Below are 16836 nucleotides of genomic sequence, written 5' to 3'. Positions count from 1 at the left end.
TTCAATTCGTCTTTCAAAACTTGCTTTACTTTAGCTTCAGTTTCTTCCCATGTTTCTTTATCCTCTTCAGGAATGCCATCCACTCTGACATTATTTCGCCTACTCTGACTTTCTAAATACTCCATTTGTTCTTCTTGATGGTCTAAGTCGTCTTGAATTTCTTCAATGGCGGAGTCCAGTTCTTGTAATTTAAGTAATGATGGTTTCAAGTCATCAATATCCTTTTGCGAAAACTCAAGGCTGTTTTTAAGATCACCTGTTTCCTTTTCCGAACTAGCAATTCTTGCTTTTAACTCGGCTACTGAATGAGTTAAAGAGTCGAGGCGAGTGTTCACGTTAGTTACGATCGAGTCAAAGAAGCTCTTGAACATTCTTTCCTGCATCTGTAACATCTCGCGAAGCGTTGCCAGTGTTACAAACTCTCCTTGAACATTTACTTCAGCCGCCAAAGAACTAACTGAGGCTTTCGAATGACGTGTATCGGGCATATTTTCGACTAAAATTTTCGGTGATTTCGATCTTGGCCAGAGCAATCAAATCCTGCGTCCACACACTACGCGTGCACGTGACGTCGAAGGTAACTCATCCCCACCGGGAGAAGGGTCTCTGTCAGCTCTAAAGCAAAATGTGAACACAAATTCCCATAAGTTACCGCTTCATTAGGAGCAATATAAGCTTAGCTTCGATCGCCCAAAAACGAGAACGCTTACTTTTATACGCGGTCGAAATCGAAAGCTTACGTAAAGCAAGCTCACCTTCGATGTAGAAGATACTCTGCAAATTCGCTATCCGTAAACTTCCCCAGACTGACTTTCCTCTCTTTCCAAAGATTAAACACGGATTGGCGAAGACGAATATACTGAGCGGAACCCGGTAAACGGGGCCTTCCAACACGCGTAGTTCTCTTCTTATCCTCTTCAGTCACACCACAGCTACATGCTCACACAAAATGATCGAGCTGAACGCCTTATTAAAATCTTTACCCCAAATATAGATGAAAAGCAAGAATATAATAACAAAGAATTCCTATTTACATTAATTGCAGAAACTGAAATAGAAAAATAACTACGGATTGAAATGGATTTCGAAGTGATTCACTCAGGCGCGCAATGCATTAAGGGTGAAACTGGGCCATTAATTCCTCAATTCACGCGTAACCACAATTCCTTGCGACCCTGACCTTTCCGCGACCACAATTCCTCCCGTTTCGAAGAAAAAATTTGTTCTTCTCCCGATTAGAGAGCTGCCTCGTTCGTTCGCTTCGGGTTCACTCACTGCGGAAGCAATTACAGTTGAAACAATGTAACATATCCTGTTCGGTAAGCTACACTTGAATTAAAGGGAAACAGTGTTAATAGGTGATGTGAAGATCATCGATTTTCCTGCATAAAGAAAACTCCTTTATTTGTTCATCTTTAAGGTACACCTTGATGACAGATTGTTGGAACCAGGACCCAGATGAACGGCCAAGCTTTGAGCGGCTGTATAAGAGACTTGACGATATGTTGGAGGAGCAAGCGGAGTACTTTAGCTGGGACAATCACGACGAATCGAAATATTATTATACACACAGGCGTCAAGGACAGCAGAAGTTGATGAACTTGACAACCTTGAAGTTGCAAACCTGCCGGATGTGTCCAAGGTAAGTTTTTTAGAACAAACTTCTTGCAGTTGTAGACTTGTGCTTGGCCTTGCATGACAACTGAATTTGTGTATTGAAGTTACCTTCAATCTTATGCTATCATACCTTTCATCTTAGCAGGGGTCAAATGCAGCAGAAGCCGATGAAGCAGTCATAATCCAAGTTGAAAAACCAGAGAATGTGTCCAAGGCAAGTCTTATCATATGAGCTCCAAGCTGCACAGCAATGGATTTGTTCATTAAAATCACTTATGAAATTCATTAAACTTATGTAATCATACTTTAATCTCATTGTTGGTAGGGGCAAGAAACAGAAGTTTAGGAACAGGAAAATCATCAGGCTGTAAGCACACAGAATGTGTCCAAGACGAGTCTTCAGGCTGAATGATTTACAGTTGTCAGCAAATGCTTGCTGAGCATAGCTATGAAAATTTTTAGTTAAAGTAACTTATCAGACTTAGCTATAAAGCTTTGCTCTTAGTCTTCTCGGTTTTAGATTGGCATTGTAGTCAGATTGCTGCTAAGGCTATTTGTTTGCTTATCTATTTATTTATTTATTTATTATCAAGTGAGATATTACACTGTCTAAGTACAACCAAACAGCCGATTTTCAGGCACATGTTCCTACCGAGACGGACAGATTTTAACAATTTAAAGCTCAAAGATCTGCCTTGTCTTGACTTTGTTTGGCCATTAACAAGCAAGAAAAGGGAAGAATCTCGGACAACACCATTATCGTAACCTTAGGTGCACTCCTCTCGTCTCATGGTCCACTCTGCTCAAACAAACACAATGGCGTGCTTCTAGTCAGTGAAGGCAAGTTTACTTGCACTGTTCGCAAGAAGCAAGTCAGGCCAGAGTTTTTCATTGCTCTTCTAGAAGGCATTTGTTGCATATGTTGGCTAAGTCATTCAATTGTTAAAACGCCAAAAAGCTGGAGTAGGCTGCGACATACTAATCGTCATCATTATTTATTTTCTTATTTTAATAGTTTATTTCTTCGCATGTTTGGCAATCCGTTACACCCAGCATTCCTCCATTGTTACGCCTGTAGAAGATGACTGAGTGCTTTTAATAGGCAATTTTCACGATAGCGTCATTTGACTACAACCACTAGAATTCAGTTTGTTTTTCTTCTCTTATTTAACTTTTGTATTCCCAGCAGGCTCGAAATACCAATAGCTCTAGTTAGCATGGGACAAGCAAAATCTGCAGGATTCTGGTATTTGTAGCCAAATGGCGTCATCATGCAAATGTCCTATTGGTGAATCTAAGTTCAACTGAGCAAATATTTAAATTAACGTTACGAACGGACTTCCTAAACATGGCAAGCTCTTAATTCAAGTCGCCTTCAACCCACTTTAGAAGTGCACGTAGTTAGATGTTCGCCTAATTTTGATATTAAACACCAAGTGTCCCTTTAACTGTAAGCATTTTGCTGCCTGTTTAAACAACAAAGTATGTGTTAGGGTTAGCATAATCAGGTTATGGTTAATGCAGCTGATAATTTTTCCTTCCTTGCTCAGTGCAGTTTAGAGGACACTTAATAATGTTAATTGTGAGCATTTCTGGACACAAGTGATGTTAAGTTGGGCGGAAGAGCAAGGAACACTTCTTGACGCTTATCAACATCGGCGTACATCTCATTTAGTATAATTACATAGGTGATTATTGACACTTCTCTGCGCTGATTGGTTGCCAATGAGGTGATTATTACGGGATAATCACTTAAGCGGTTTTTCAAAATGGCCGCAGGCGGAAGAGCAATGGGACAACATCGGCGTACATCTCAATATGTGCATTTCTGGACATATCGCATCCGCGCTACTTTCTGGGTTTTCTTTTTCTCTAGGATAAACTTTTGACGTCATGTTTTGTCTCAACAAGGCTTCTACCGAGACCCCAATCAACCTAAGGACTCGTTCAACTATTTAAACACCCTCTTCAAAGCAAAATTATAACGTGTTGGCCTTAAAGACTTTGGCAGTGTAAAGAAAAGAAACATTTTCAGTAAGATGAAGGGAGTATTCAACCAAAAAAAAACACAAAATAAGATAGCTTATAAGTAACCATGCCAGGCCCTAAATTAGAAACAGCGATAGGTCTTGACGTTTTAAAGAAAAGGAGCACATAACGATAAGTAAAATAAATCAATTTCTTAATTTTGGTAATTTTTGTAAAAGTGCAAGCTGCACTTAAAGTATGTGCTCTGTTATGTTGTAGATGGTGCATTGGCATAATAAAAAAGAAAGTAGAGTAAAATTTCACTGCGTTATGTTTCTAAAGAAGGAGGGGAACAAGAAATACAAAATAAGTTAGCTTGTAAGTAAATATGCCAGGCCCGAAATTAGAAACAGCGATAGTCCTTGACATGTTTAAAGAAAAAGAGCACACATAACGATAAGTATAATAAATCAATTTCTTAATTTTGGTAATTTTTGTAAAAGTGCAAGCTGCACTTAAAGTATGTGCTCTATTATTTTGTAGATGGTGCATTGGCATAATAAAAAAGAAAGTAGAGTAAAATTTTGTGTTTCACTGATTTATGTTTGTGAAGAAAGAGGGGAACAAGGGAGGTCAGACATTCAAATGATGGCACAGTAGCTTCTTCGCTGTAAGTAAGAACTTACAGAGGACAATGTTGAGACGGGAAAAATAGACAAGGAGACTAAAACAGAACCACATGTTACCATAAATAGATGGTTTTCACGTGACGTCACAGCGGCCATTTTGGTGTACTAGAACAATAGACATCCTCTCCCTTGGGGACTGAACTCTACTTTTATGCAAATTCTGCGCAAATATTTTCTATTGTTTTGTACACCAAAATGGCCGTCAACTCAGGTGAGTGAAAACCATCTATTGGTGGGGGAAACGGTGCAACGAAAGGTGTAAGAGGAATGACACTTTTCTAGGCAACTGATAGGGAGCGTAACACTAACAGCCAGTCATTCAGGACCGTAAATGTATCTAATGACCGTGTTTGTAGTGTTTATTGCATTTAGATGCTTATGCGCCGGCGGGTAAGGTAGGTATATAAGGTATTATTTTGAGAAAGGTTGTCGGAAAAAGTGCACGCGACAATCCTGAAAGGTATTGTGGGTGATTTTAAGTGCACTGTTTTTCAAAGAAATTTAAAAGAATCGTACGGGAGGCCACTGATATATGTTTGCGAGTGCTGAAGGAAAGTAACAAAAGTAGGTTCGACAGCTACAGTCGTTAGCAACAGTGTATTGATCATATCCCATATTACCTTTCGGCCATTCGCGTGCACTTTATTCTTGCAAACTTTCTCGAAATAGCTGTATACATAAGGTGTCTTTTGGCCACTCTCAAGAATACCATAATATTCTTTGTTTGTCCTCCAAAATTTTGCATAAGCATTGTTTTTATTTTTTCTTGGGACCCTTGTAAGTCCCAAGAGAAACTGGAACATTAGGCCACTTTCAAAAATACCGTAATACTCTTGTTTGTATTAGCATTGTTTCAAGTTTCTCTTGGGATTTGCAATGGTCCCAAGAGAAAATAAAAGCAATGGTTATGCAAAATTTTGGAGGACAAAGAGTATCATGGTATTTTTGAAAGTAGCTTATTGGAGAGGGCTTCTTAAACAACGCTGACATAAATTAAAGGGGAAAATTGTCGACAGACAAGCTGGTCCAGAAAACGTTTTGAATGCACATTGACTTACCCATCGCAAGCAGAAATCTACAGTGAGTCTGAACAGGACTATCGACAACATATGGAAACGTTCTATATTCTGTGACAGGTTGACATCTAAAACAACGTTCACTGTGGGGACGATGACGCAAAATTTTTTAGCTTAGCCCCAGACAAAGGTTTCCTTTTCAACTTAAAATAACGAGCAATTTTCTTGAAGCATATGTTGACCACTGTTTTTGCTAACTTTTTTTTTAAATTGCAACTGAACCTTTTCTTTTACAGTGCTTTTTTAAAATCTATATATCTTTCAACGCAACATTGCCAAAATTTTGGGTTGAAGAATTTCACGCCCTTCCCGATTTCCCGAGTTTTTTTTTTTTTGGGGGGGGGGGGGGGGGGACTGGGCTGAGTGACTCATGCAAAGAACTTAGCTTTCTACAAAGACCACACACCGGTTTGGCATATCGCCTTGAACTGACTTTTTTTTACTAAAATTACTTTGTAAACATGTCTTACTCGCTTCAATGTGTTCTGGTCGATATCCCTTTGTAGACGTCACAATAGGCTTGATCCAGTCCCCTCATAGAACCACGGTTTTCGGAATCCGTCATAAATATCGGGAAAAAGCAATGCCCTTAAACACTCACTATCAATCGTGAATTTAACCAATTCAAAACATCTTCTTTGCATGTTGCTTTAAAAAAAAAGTACTGTAAACAGCCTCGTTTCCAGGACCTCTCCCTTGCCTTCTGCGCTCGTTCCCTGGCTTTCTTCCGCCCCAGCCCCAAAACCAAGGAGAGGTCCTGGGGACGAGGTTGTACTCTACAATTAGGATTCAGTTGCACTGACCAAAGAAAAAAATTATTTTTCTTGGGATCTCAAAACTATGCTAACTTTGTCTAAGACAATGGAGACCCTGGGAACGAGGTTGGGCGCGCAACACCATGTTACTCTGGAGGGGAGGTGGTTGGCTGGTCTTTCATATACCGGATCCGAAATAATTAAGGTCCATGAAACAAAAGAACAAAGCAAACATAACAACCTAATTAGCAAGGCCTAATCGAATAACAATTTTTTTTTTTTTTTTGCTTCGCCATTTTTAGTCAGGTATATGAAATTCTACCCATATTTTCTGTCGTGATCACAACTTTTAATATTCGGCTAAAAAGAAAATTTGACTTCCTGCTTTTTATTAAACTTCTTGTTCAGCAGTTCTTCTCAATTATTGTTTTAAGAATTTTTTGTTGTTGAATGTGGTGGTTTATTACTTAACGACTTTCCGAATTACGGTAGATAAGCCGTTTTTTTCCTTGAGAGCACACAACAAGAATGAATTAGATAAGAATCTTTCTCTATCAATATACGGTCTTGTCCATCACAGTCACAAGTGGGCTTATTTTTAGATACACTTTTCGCGCGAAAACAAACAAAGGGCCGCCAATTTTAACCAATCAGATGAAGCGATGTCACGCGTGACTGCTTTTGCCATGTTTTTTCAGGGAAATGACAACTGAATTTTGCGGGAACGGGTATTCTAAAAATAGACTCATTTGTGACTGTACTGGGGAGCCCACCCATGGCAGAAGAACACTAGTACTCTTATCTAATTTGCGCACAGTAAATACATAAAACTACGATACGTTCATTACATTTTTGTTTTCGTTTTTGATCAGTTAGGCATAAACCACTGATGTCGATGATAACTCCTTTTTTTTGGGTGTATTGGAGGGGATTCTATCTGGCTGCTGTCATAAGTTATTTCGCAAGCATATAGGTTGGAGTTCTATAGACTGAGGTTTCCTTAAGTGTAGTGTAGCTATGATCCTCGCAGTTATGAACGCAATTTTAGCAATAGCTTAGAGAAGCCTGAAAAACCGCTGCGACGCTCTGACCAACTGCGCTATGAAGCCACTGACGTAAGGAGCTGGTCATTTGTGGCTTCTCATGCAATGAATGAACCAACGAATGAAATGATATATGAAATGAGGCATACATTGACTGCGGATATGAAATCAAGTGGAGCTATGATCCTCGAAAGTTATGAACGCAATTTTAGCAATAAAAAACTTTTTTACTCGTAGAGATTTCTTTATGATGGAGATGTTGAAAGCTGTTTATCAACGCACAACACTACCTTTCTTGGTATTTTCACAGTTGTCATGTGATTTCAGACGATCGCAGACTATTGTAGATCCTAGTAGATCGGCGATAATCACAGAGGATGCCAAAAAAGCGGTCATCTTAAAAGTGTTAGTAAATGGTCAATCTTATTGGCCTTCAATAGCGTCTCCATTAACGAGTAAATTGCCTGACGTTCAGCACGGTTAAACACAGGCCGTATGATTTGCAACAGGTTATGTCATGCGAGTGCAACAAGTGGAACAAAAACATTTCCTGAGCAACATACCGTCTTTCCATATGCGTGTAAAAACTTTTGTACATTATTTCCCGTTGTTTGCAAGTCTGTGACTTGAAATGAGCAAATCTTTACTTAAATAGAACGGTCTTTCTATAATTCAGACAAAAAACTTATTAGGGTAACAGTTAAACTGTATCAGGGTTTTTACATAAATATGCGTCTGAACCAAGAGCTGCTACTTCCACTGTCACCCTCCCGGATTCTCTAAGAAATGCGCTTTTAAACTGCTATAGCCATTCCGGCAAACACAGTACAGAATTTTCTTCGTTCCAAGTTTAAACAAGTTTATTCACACATACATATCTCATTCACACATACGCTTCGGATACAACATGAATATAGTACTCAAGCTCTGTGGTGGACGCAAACTTTGGTCTTTTATACCCATTGGGGTAACGTTTTTCCGCACACGACGCTGGGGCGAGTTGTTTGGTCGAAATGCATCGCAGAGAACTCTGTATTGTTGCCAAGGAGGAGTTGCCGTTTCACTCCATCTTTGTCTCGTGGGGCTGGAAGGAAGAGAACTCGCTTTAAGATGTGGGAAACGTGAATGAAATGGTGCAAGGCCGTGGGGACAGTGATTCTGTTCTGCTTGCCACGCTGAGGGTTCTAGCCTAAACGATGTTCCATTGAGGTTAACACTTTTATCGCCTTTGCGGTTTTCATAAACAAGCGTTCGTACGGACGATCCTCTGGACATTCTGTTGGGGGGTAGTGACCGGAGGTTTTTTGTACCAGAAAAATTGCTGTCAATACTTTTGAAACTCGGCTGGCTCGGCATGGACTTCCCAGCCGCCTTTTCGAGCTTGCCACGTGGGTCTTCAATGTCACTTGTTGCATCATCCTCGCTGCCATCACTCGGACTCGGTAATCGCTGTTTCTGTTTATTTCTCGAACTCGATTCATTGGAATCTGTGCAGCTTCGCCAGGTATCTTCCCCTAAAACCTCAAGATTAGAATATCTCGTGCTTGCTTCAAGTCTCCTGTCACACTTTTCGATGCCCTCGTATCTGCATTTTTGAGACAAAGTTAAAGTATCCTTGGCAACCTCGTTCGTTTGTTTTTCTATTTTTTCTGGTTGCATAGTATTCCCACGGACCCTTTGCAAATGACCTTTAAAAGAAGAATTCGGGCTTACACTTTTGACATATTGTTTATATACCTTTCTAAGCTCGTTCTCACTATTTGCTGTCTTTCACTGTCGCTTAGATATATTACCTTGAAGCCGGAGTTTATCCTTGCCAGATCGCTCCGGTAATGATGGAAATTCTGAATATGCTCGAAGCAATCAGGCACGAAGTCGTGAATCAAATCTTCGTATTTCTTTTCCACAACAAGGTCGCCCCTTGTGCTTGGTGCTTCAGCAGTGCATTTTGCTGATCTTCTCAGGATGCTCTTCTCCGATAGTCGGTTCTGAACGGAATGACAACGTGCGGAAAGCGTTCTTCATTCTTTGAATTTGCGCTCTGCGTCGACATTCCTCAAACTGTGAAGCGTCTCGTTTGCGCGGCGTCAATGGCCCGCGATTGACGCTAAACATACAGTCCATTTCTTCGGCGAGCTTCTCTCTTTAAGACGCTTGTTTGCGAATTTTGAACGAACTCGAAGCCATCTTACACTCTAAATCAGCAATTAAATGGAGCCCCCTTCTTGAAATCCTACTTTAGCAACGCGAGTATTGTGTATTTAGAGCAAATTGGTGATTAAAACATGCGATTTTTTCATTAAGTAAACAAGACGAAAAGTAAACTTCCTTATACATTGATAATTTGACAAGAGATTCCGGTAATTACGAGATCAGTGTGTCAATTTTTTCTTAGCTCAATGTGCTTCAACCAAAATTGCGTGATTGGGTTAATTATTGGGGGGGGGGTGTGTGGGTGAAAGTATGTTTTCCTTGATTGGGAAACTAAACAAAACGTTTCTTTTCCTTATTATGTCCGAAATATGTGAGGTACATTATTGAGCTTTGAGTTACAGATGGTTTCGACCGAAAAGAAATATCTACTAGCCGGTTTGCAGTGCCCCATCAAATGACTAAATATAATATGAAAATCATTTATCCTTTTTTTATAATCAGTTCGGCTTTCAGGCAAGTTAAAGGGGATGGTTTGAGACATGGTATCTGATGCAGTTTCGAATTTAGGCAGGAAAGAGGCATTTTTGATCGCACAAGTAAAGGCTGAATGTCCAGAATCTTTTTCGTCTTTTATGCAGTTTACTGTTTTGACCGATATTTATTGCGTCTTTTAGGCGAACAGAAATAATTCCCAGTGGTTTTGCGCAAACCTCGAGCTCGAGCTAGAAGCTCGACCTAAGAAGAAGACGTACAAGCTTTTTTCAACATTACCTAAAGGAATATGGTTATGTCTGTTATCAATATTAAAATTGTTGCAATAAAACGAAAACATACATTTTTCTTTTTTTTTTTTTCCCAACCTTTGTCTTTACGTAGACTCCCAAATCTGTGGCAATGCGTTGCGGTTCCTGTGGGTTGAAGAGATAAAAAAGAAAAAAAAAAAAAAAAAACGAATGAGCTAAAATTAACTAATCCCACAGCATGGTTACTTGTTCATTTACAAGTAGCTAAATTAATTTGGTTTTAGCTATTACTAGTGAATAATTCCCCGGATAATAGTGAAACCTATCTTTTGAAAAAACTCAGGCTAAATAAATCATTATCAAATGGATAAGCGCCTTCGTAACCAATGGAGTTGTTCATCGGATATGTTGGTTTTTTTCTGTGAGATGACACTGCTCCATCCCAGATCACCACAGGCCAACCAACACACTGTCTTCCCAACTGGCCATTTATCTAGGTTTAATCCCGCCCCGACGTAACCCAGACATAACTTGGTGATTCTACGAGAACTCGTGTTTTGCTGTTGGTCATAGCGTAGGCCTTAAAGCAAACGGCCTGAAAATGACATTTTTTCGCTAATAACCCTTTGAAAAAAAAAAAAAAAAAGCAGTTTTTAACGCCCGTAGGGATGCCTCTTGGAAACCGCAGATTGGAAACTATGGAAACGTAACACCATCTCAACCGATAGCCCGTTGGCAAAACTCGCGCCCCTGATGAATTTGTTCGTACAGTGGTTCATTCGTGCTGACGTTCTCCGCAGACCAACGATTTTAATTGTTTTTACACGAGGGAACGACGACAATATAATAAGAAAACCGTATCAAAATATGAATTCGCGTTGTAAACACTCAAGACCCTTCTGGTTTGATTAAAGTGGCTTACTTACTTACCCCGCGAGAAAGAAACTGGTTTGAACGACGGTAAAGATGAAAGACCAAGCGAAACAATTTATTCTCAAGGAATGGAAAAAAAAAAAAAGGTACAAAAAAAAAAAAATGTAAAACACGTGCATATATTGCGTGCAAAGCGTGCTGAACGTGCAGAGAGTTTTTTCCGAACCAGCCTTTTTTTTTTCCCCTTAAATGCCCGCTGCACAAATAAGTCAAAGCTGAGCAAAGCGCCTCGCGAGGCAGCTGTAGCTCAGTCATTTCTTCACGCGTACAGCGATTTTGGTGAGATTTTCTCCTTGTGAGGCCGTAAGAAAAGTATCCAATATTTTTTGGTATTTTTTTTTGCCTCTCGAGGCAAATTCCCCATCGTGAGCGGCCCTCTTGAAAATCTGGCTGAGACTGGCCAGGCAATCATGGAATAAAATCGAATGTCCTAATCACGTGTGTCTTCTCAACTTGTAGTTCAAGATGGCGTCCGAAATACAATAATACAATACAATACAATACAAATGAACTCGATGGCACTTCTTGCTGTTTTTTTTTTTTTTGCTTCGACAAATCCGTCGTAGAAGAAACGCTGGCCGCAAGAAGATAACGGCAAGAGAATGGATTGCAAAAAAATCTCTAAGTAGCATAGCATACCCTTACCTGCTCGGGATCTTCTGCATTTAATAGCTCAAACACTTTTAAGAGACCTTGTTATTAGAAGGATTGTCACGACAACAATTTATCACAACAATTTATCACGTAACACCAATGTTATAAATCTAACAAGAACGGTTATTGCCTTATTCACATTGTGGTTTTACCGTAATTCCCATTACTGTTTATCTTGTTAATCATTAATGGTTTAAAAAAGAATAATCCATTAATGGTAAGTGTTCGCCTTTCCCATTGATGGATTTTAAAAATGGATTAAATACCATTTCCTATTAGAAAAACCATTAAAGGGTTTTTGATTTTTTTTCCTGTGGAAGTCACAGGGCTTGAGAAATTCACACAATATGAATTTAAAGTGTGTGTCTTCAGTTCGGTGGGGTGTGGACGAAACAGTTCCTCAAAGATTGCAAGGACATGGGAAGATGGTAAGGGACTCTGTCATTTTATCAGGCTTAATATAGTCAACTGGGGGCATTGTCGTGAATTACAGCAATGAAAATCGCAATTCCCTATGGCCATAGACACAGCTGATCCTTTCTTATAGATTTTCTATCTCCAATTATTCCTTATGGTGTTGGAGAAAGTAGTCAAATGCAGTTGAAAGAAATTGACATATTTGCAAATGTGGAATGCCATGGTGTTTTTACTTATTGATTGATTTATTCATTTATTTTAGGGTTTTTTTTATTCCTGATAAGCCATCTTTCTTCATTTAAAATGTCACTTCCTTCATGAAATTAATCTCCTTTAATTACTGGGAAGAAAGGAAGAAAGTTGCTTTTCAATTAAGAATGGTTGAATCACATTTCACTCCATGGGCAAAGTTCATTTCTGATTTCTTGTCTTTGCTGCATTTAAAATCTTTCAGTCCCATCAAAAGCTCCTAGCAATTTTACAGTGACTGCTAACACATCTACGGCTATCATAGCGTCCTGGCAGCTTCCTTCCCCCGACTCCAGACATGGAACCATTAGAGGATTTAAGATATTCATCAGGAAAGAAGGCTCCGCTATCAACAGACTAGAAAACATTTATGTTTCCAACATCACGATGTACACAAAAAATGTCACCGCATTGGCTAAATTTACACGATATGGATTTCATGTGTTGGCTTTTACCTCCGCTGGTGATGGAATGAACAGTTCTGTTGAATTCGCAAGAACAAAGGAAGATAGTAAGTGATATTGTTCAATTTAACTTTTGTTAAAACAAGGCTCCCTTTCAGTTAGGTAAGTCAGCCTGTCACCCATTTAAATTAATGTATACATTAGGTAAAAAACGAAAGTCTTTGTTTTAAGGCTGGAGATTATATCGTCTTTAGTTTTTCACAGGAAAAAAAAATCTAAAACCCTATAATGGTTTCTGTAATGGGAAATGGTATTTAATCCATTCTTAAAATCCATCAATGGGAAAGGCGAACACTTACCATTAATGGTTATTTTTTTAAAACCATTAATGATTAAATATAAGATAAACAGTAATGGGAATTACGGTAAAACCACAATGTGAATAAGGCAATAACCGTTCTTGTTAGATTTGGATATTCAGCTTTTTCCTTTAATGGTTTTGAATATGGTAAAACCTACTTTTACCATTGTGTAGTCCCATTAATGGGAAAAGGAGAATAATTACCATTAACGGTTCCTTAAGTGTTTCCATGAATGGGAATCTATTTAACAATAATGAGAAATAATTAAATTACACTGTGATGTATTAGGAAAGAGCTTTCTTCCCATCAATGGAATTTCAGGTAACACCATGGTTATTGCTTTATTTCCATGTTGAAAAGTGACCTTTCTGCTTGTGGGAATTGCATAAAATACATGATGGCTATTGCTGTAATACCATCAATAATATGAATGGGAAAGGTACAGAATACATGATGGTTAATATTGAAATACCATCAATAACATGAATGGGAAATGTCTAGAATACATGATTGTTAATTTGGAAATGCCATTAATGCTTTAGATGGGAAATACCAAAATTACATGATGGTTATTGTAGTAATACCATAAATACCATAAATGGGAAATGCCCAGAATACATTATGGTTATATCAATAATATGAATGGGAAATATTCCACACCGGTGTGTCTAGATATTAATTAATGGTAGATGATCACTGTGATTGATGTTGATGTTTTTACCAGAAATATTGCAGCCAATAGGGTCAATGAGGATTGCACTGGAGAAATAAAAGTTTCACAACAGCTGCGATCAATGAAGACAATTTTAATGTCAGAACTGTTGCCTCAGTACTAGTACCAGTGTCTCTTGTACTGTTATAATATGCTCAATTTTCAAAATAAGATAACTCGCTTATCACATCAAAGACATTTAGTGCTGTCATAATCCAGAACTGACAAATGTGATATGCTGATGGTGGTTGCATGAATACATTTTTTCCAAGGAACCATTTTAACCTAGAACACAACATATTTACTGGAAATCCTTTTAGAATGGTTTTCATGTAAGTATCACTAAGGTAATACTCTTGCTTATTAATAATAGGTGAAAAAATATGCAAACAACCCATGTAAACAACTTATAGTTCAAAGCAAAATTCATAATGTATCCTGCAGTGCCAAACTGACAAGGAAGTGGGGTGGCGAACGGTCCTTCAAAAACTATGGGTCTCGCAAAATTCCACCAGCATCACATCACGAAAGGCCATCTTGGAGTCCCGATGTTTTGTACCATGCAAGTCTCAAAGTCCTGAGTTATTCATTATTTTGTTGTTAGAAATGATGTATAGAAAAATTAAGAAGACACAAAACTTGATGTCTAGTACATGTATGAGAGTTTACAACTGAAAGCTCATTTGCAGGACTTTACTCTGAATATACATAGAGGATATTACATGGCTGCGCGGGGATACGAATTTTATCTTCGAGTGCTGCAAGTATCTCTCACGAGTGAGCGATGGGAACGAGTGAGAGATACTTTTAGCACAAGAAGATAATATTCGTATCCCCTAGCGGCATTGTAACGTTCTTTTTATTATATAGTTTTTGATGAAATGACTAGATTTAAAACAACTTGTTTTATTCATTTTCGAAATGATGAAAAAGTGGTCGCGAACCGCTAAAACACACATGTTGTGTAACATGAAACAAGATATGAAAGTTATGAAAAGCAAATCATGATAATGTCAAATTCTGCAATAGAAATGTTAATGTAATAGAGAAGAATAATTATATTAAAGCACAAAAGTATCTTACAATAAAGAGAAAGCTCGCGTTTTATTGGCTAATAATGTCCTATATCCTCACATGTGAAAGATAAAAATGATATGTTCACTGTGCGGGGTGAAGATATGATTTTTTAGTAAAAGGAGAAATTCTGGTATTTCATCAATATCTATATAATAAAGGTAATTATTACATCTAAAGGCTCTGATAGAATCACAGAAGCAGACTCCCCATCTAAAAAAAAAACTTTTCACGTCCCAAGTTTCTGAAACCTTAAACACAAGTTTAAAATGTTTCAACTAAACTGGTGATCTGGTCTTAAAAGGACTTCACCTTTAAAACATCCCCTCGAGTGACTTTCTCTGATGTACCAGTATTTTAATAAAACCTTCCTCAATTAAAGCAGTTGTAACTGGAACTATGTAATCTTCTTTGGACTGTGTTGCTTTTAAGCTTAGTTTTAATGTTTTGCTGGCCGAAGCTAGTTGCCCTCTTGTAATATACTTCACACTTATGGCATTAAACGCCACTGAAAGAATAATTTGTGCACTCTCTCTTGAAAGGGGATGTTTTCCATCTGTGGAAGGTTTTGTTTTCTTGTCTGAAACAAAATAAAAAAACAGTTGAAGTCAGAACTTCAACTTCTTTAAGTTCAAAACCAAAAATGGCAAAATATTTGGTTGGCCATTTCAGTGTTTATATACTGAGCTGCAAAGAATGGGCCTTTAATTGTTAAAATGAACAATTTCTTAGCCATAACTAGGGTGGGAAATTAGCTGATTGATGGAACAATATTGTTAACAATACTAACTTTTAAGTCTGCTTACACTGCTTGTAATTTCAGGTCCATTATACTACCTAGTAAGCAATTGCTGCATTCCCCAATTGGTTGAGTAGCTGTTTTGCATGAGGTTATGTTAAAATAATTGGTACCCCATAACAACCTTTTTATTGGCTTTGTTTCACAGCAGACATGAAAAATGTTTACTTTTTTAATGTCATTATCAAGGTGGTACCTTGACAGAAGTTCAAGGTAATGTGTATGTATTCTGTGACTTAAACCATGCACGCAACTTCTTCCAAACTTTCTCTCATGTTTGCAGATTTTAAAGGGGCTAGGTCACGCAATTTTGGGCAATTTCAGCACTGATCGAATGGTCATAGAATTAACTAAAATGTCAAAATAACTGTTCAAAACTATAGAAGAACTCTAACAAAACACAGGGAAGCCAAGAAGGGACATGGATGGACGAAACTGGAGAGGATTGAAATGGATTGAATTTGGGTAAATTTGAAAAACGTCGGCCCACCTTTTTTCAAATTTATATCAGTCTATATCAAAATGTCATTTACAAACCTAGAAAATCATTCTCAGTTTTTATGTGGCCGTGATTTTGCAAATGAAAGACTCTTGCTCTGCCAATTTGACTTTTAGAGCTCAATTAACAAAATTACCTAAAATAGCATGACCTAGCCCCTTTAAGTAATCATGTATCATTTTACATTTTTTAAATCAAGGTTGGAGTAGTTTCCCAGCTTTTGCCTGATGCAACCAGACCATCAGTATATTTGCTCAGGGACTGACTATAACAGTATGATCTCTTTCTACTGTCATTTACATTGTTTACCTTTTTCTGCCTCAGAGTCATCTTCAAGATCGTCATCTTGCAACTGGTCAGTTTCTTTTAGATCAGCAGTATCTTCAGCTGCACCAGGACTCTCTCCTTGTTCCTCCTCATCTTTCAATCGTTTTTTCTGACTACCATCTCCCTTTATTGGGAACATAATGAAACTGCTTTTAATATGTTTCCTCTATTTGCCATGAACTTGGAATAAAACTGCCCGTACGAAACACACAGGAAAAACGTTAGCGAGCAAAGTAACAAAATGGGTGAAACCAAGATACCTTATCATAATCATGGCCCTTGTGTATCCTCCTGCAACGTTCATTCAGCGTATCCAAAATGTGTTGTCTAATTCCTGCTTTGTTGAACCCAGCAGGTGCAT

The 16836-nt window shown here is 38.2% G+C and overlaps 3 protein-coding genes and 1 long non-coding RNA gene across 8 annotated transcripts in view; 2 read left to right on the top strand and 2 right to left on the bottom strand.

Moving 5' to 3' along the window:
* LOC138024233 (uncharacterized) overlaps window positions 1–4167 on the top strand; it is a 42432-nt gene extending 38265 nt beyond the window's left edge. Inside the window, exons 14-16 of one of the 2 annotated variants that reach the window (XM_068871363.1) lie at window positions 1421–1642; window positions 1763–1831; window positions 1943–4167. In XM_068871363.1, coding sequence (XP_068727464.1) covers window positions 1421–1642; window positions 1763–1799 — 259 coding nt within the window. In that variant the 3' untranslated portion in view covers window positions 1800–1831; window positions 1943–4167. Of the gene's footprint in view, window positions 1–1420; window positions 1643–1759; window positions 1832–1942 lie in introns of both variants that reach the window. The other variant, XM_068871362.1, reaches the window with a different exon arrangement.
* Window positions 1–16836, bottom strand: part of LOC138024274 (uncharacterized) — an 847896-nt gene that overhangs the window by 123985 nt on the left and 707075 nt on the right. The window lies entirely within an intron of this gene.
* LOC138024294 (uncharacterized) lies at window positions 7994–10143 on the bottom strand. The gene is made up of 2 exons (XR_011126962.1): window positions 8942–10143; window positions 7994–8836 (listed from the first exon to the last, which is right to left on the bottom strand). It is a non-coding gene; the product is annotated as an uncharacterized lncRNA (long non-coding RNA).
* The window catches only part of LOC138024253 (receptor-type tyrosine-protein phosphatase F-like), a 29680-nt gene continuing 24805 nt past the window's right edge, over window positions 11962–16836 (top strand). The window contains exons 1-2 of the mRNA XM_068871404.1: window positions 11962–12060; window positions 12504–12809. Of these exons, the coding sequence (XP_068727505.1) occupies window positions 12686–12809 (124 nt within the window). The 5' untranslated portion in view covers window positions 11962–12060; window positions 12504–12685. The remainder of the gene's footprint in view (window positions 12061–12503; window positions 12810–16836) is intronic.

This window comes from Montipora capricornis, chromosome 11 (genome assembly GCF_036669925.1).
Source record: "Montipora capricornis isolate CH-2021 chromosome 11, ASM3666992v2, whole genome shotgun sequence".
In the NCBI taxonomy this organism is placed as follows: Eukaryota; Metazoa; Cnidaria; class Anthozoa; order Scleractinia; family Acroporidae; genus Montipora; species Montipora capricornis.
This window is presented reverse-complemented; position numbering and strand designations above follow the sequence as displayed.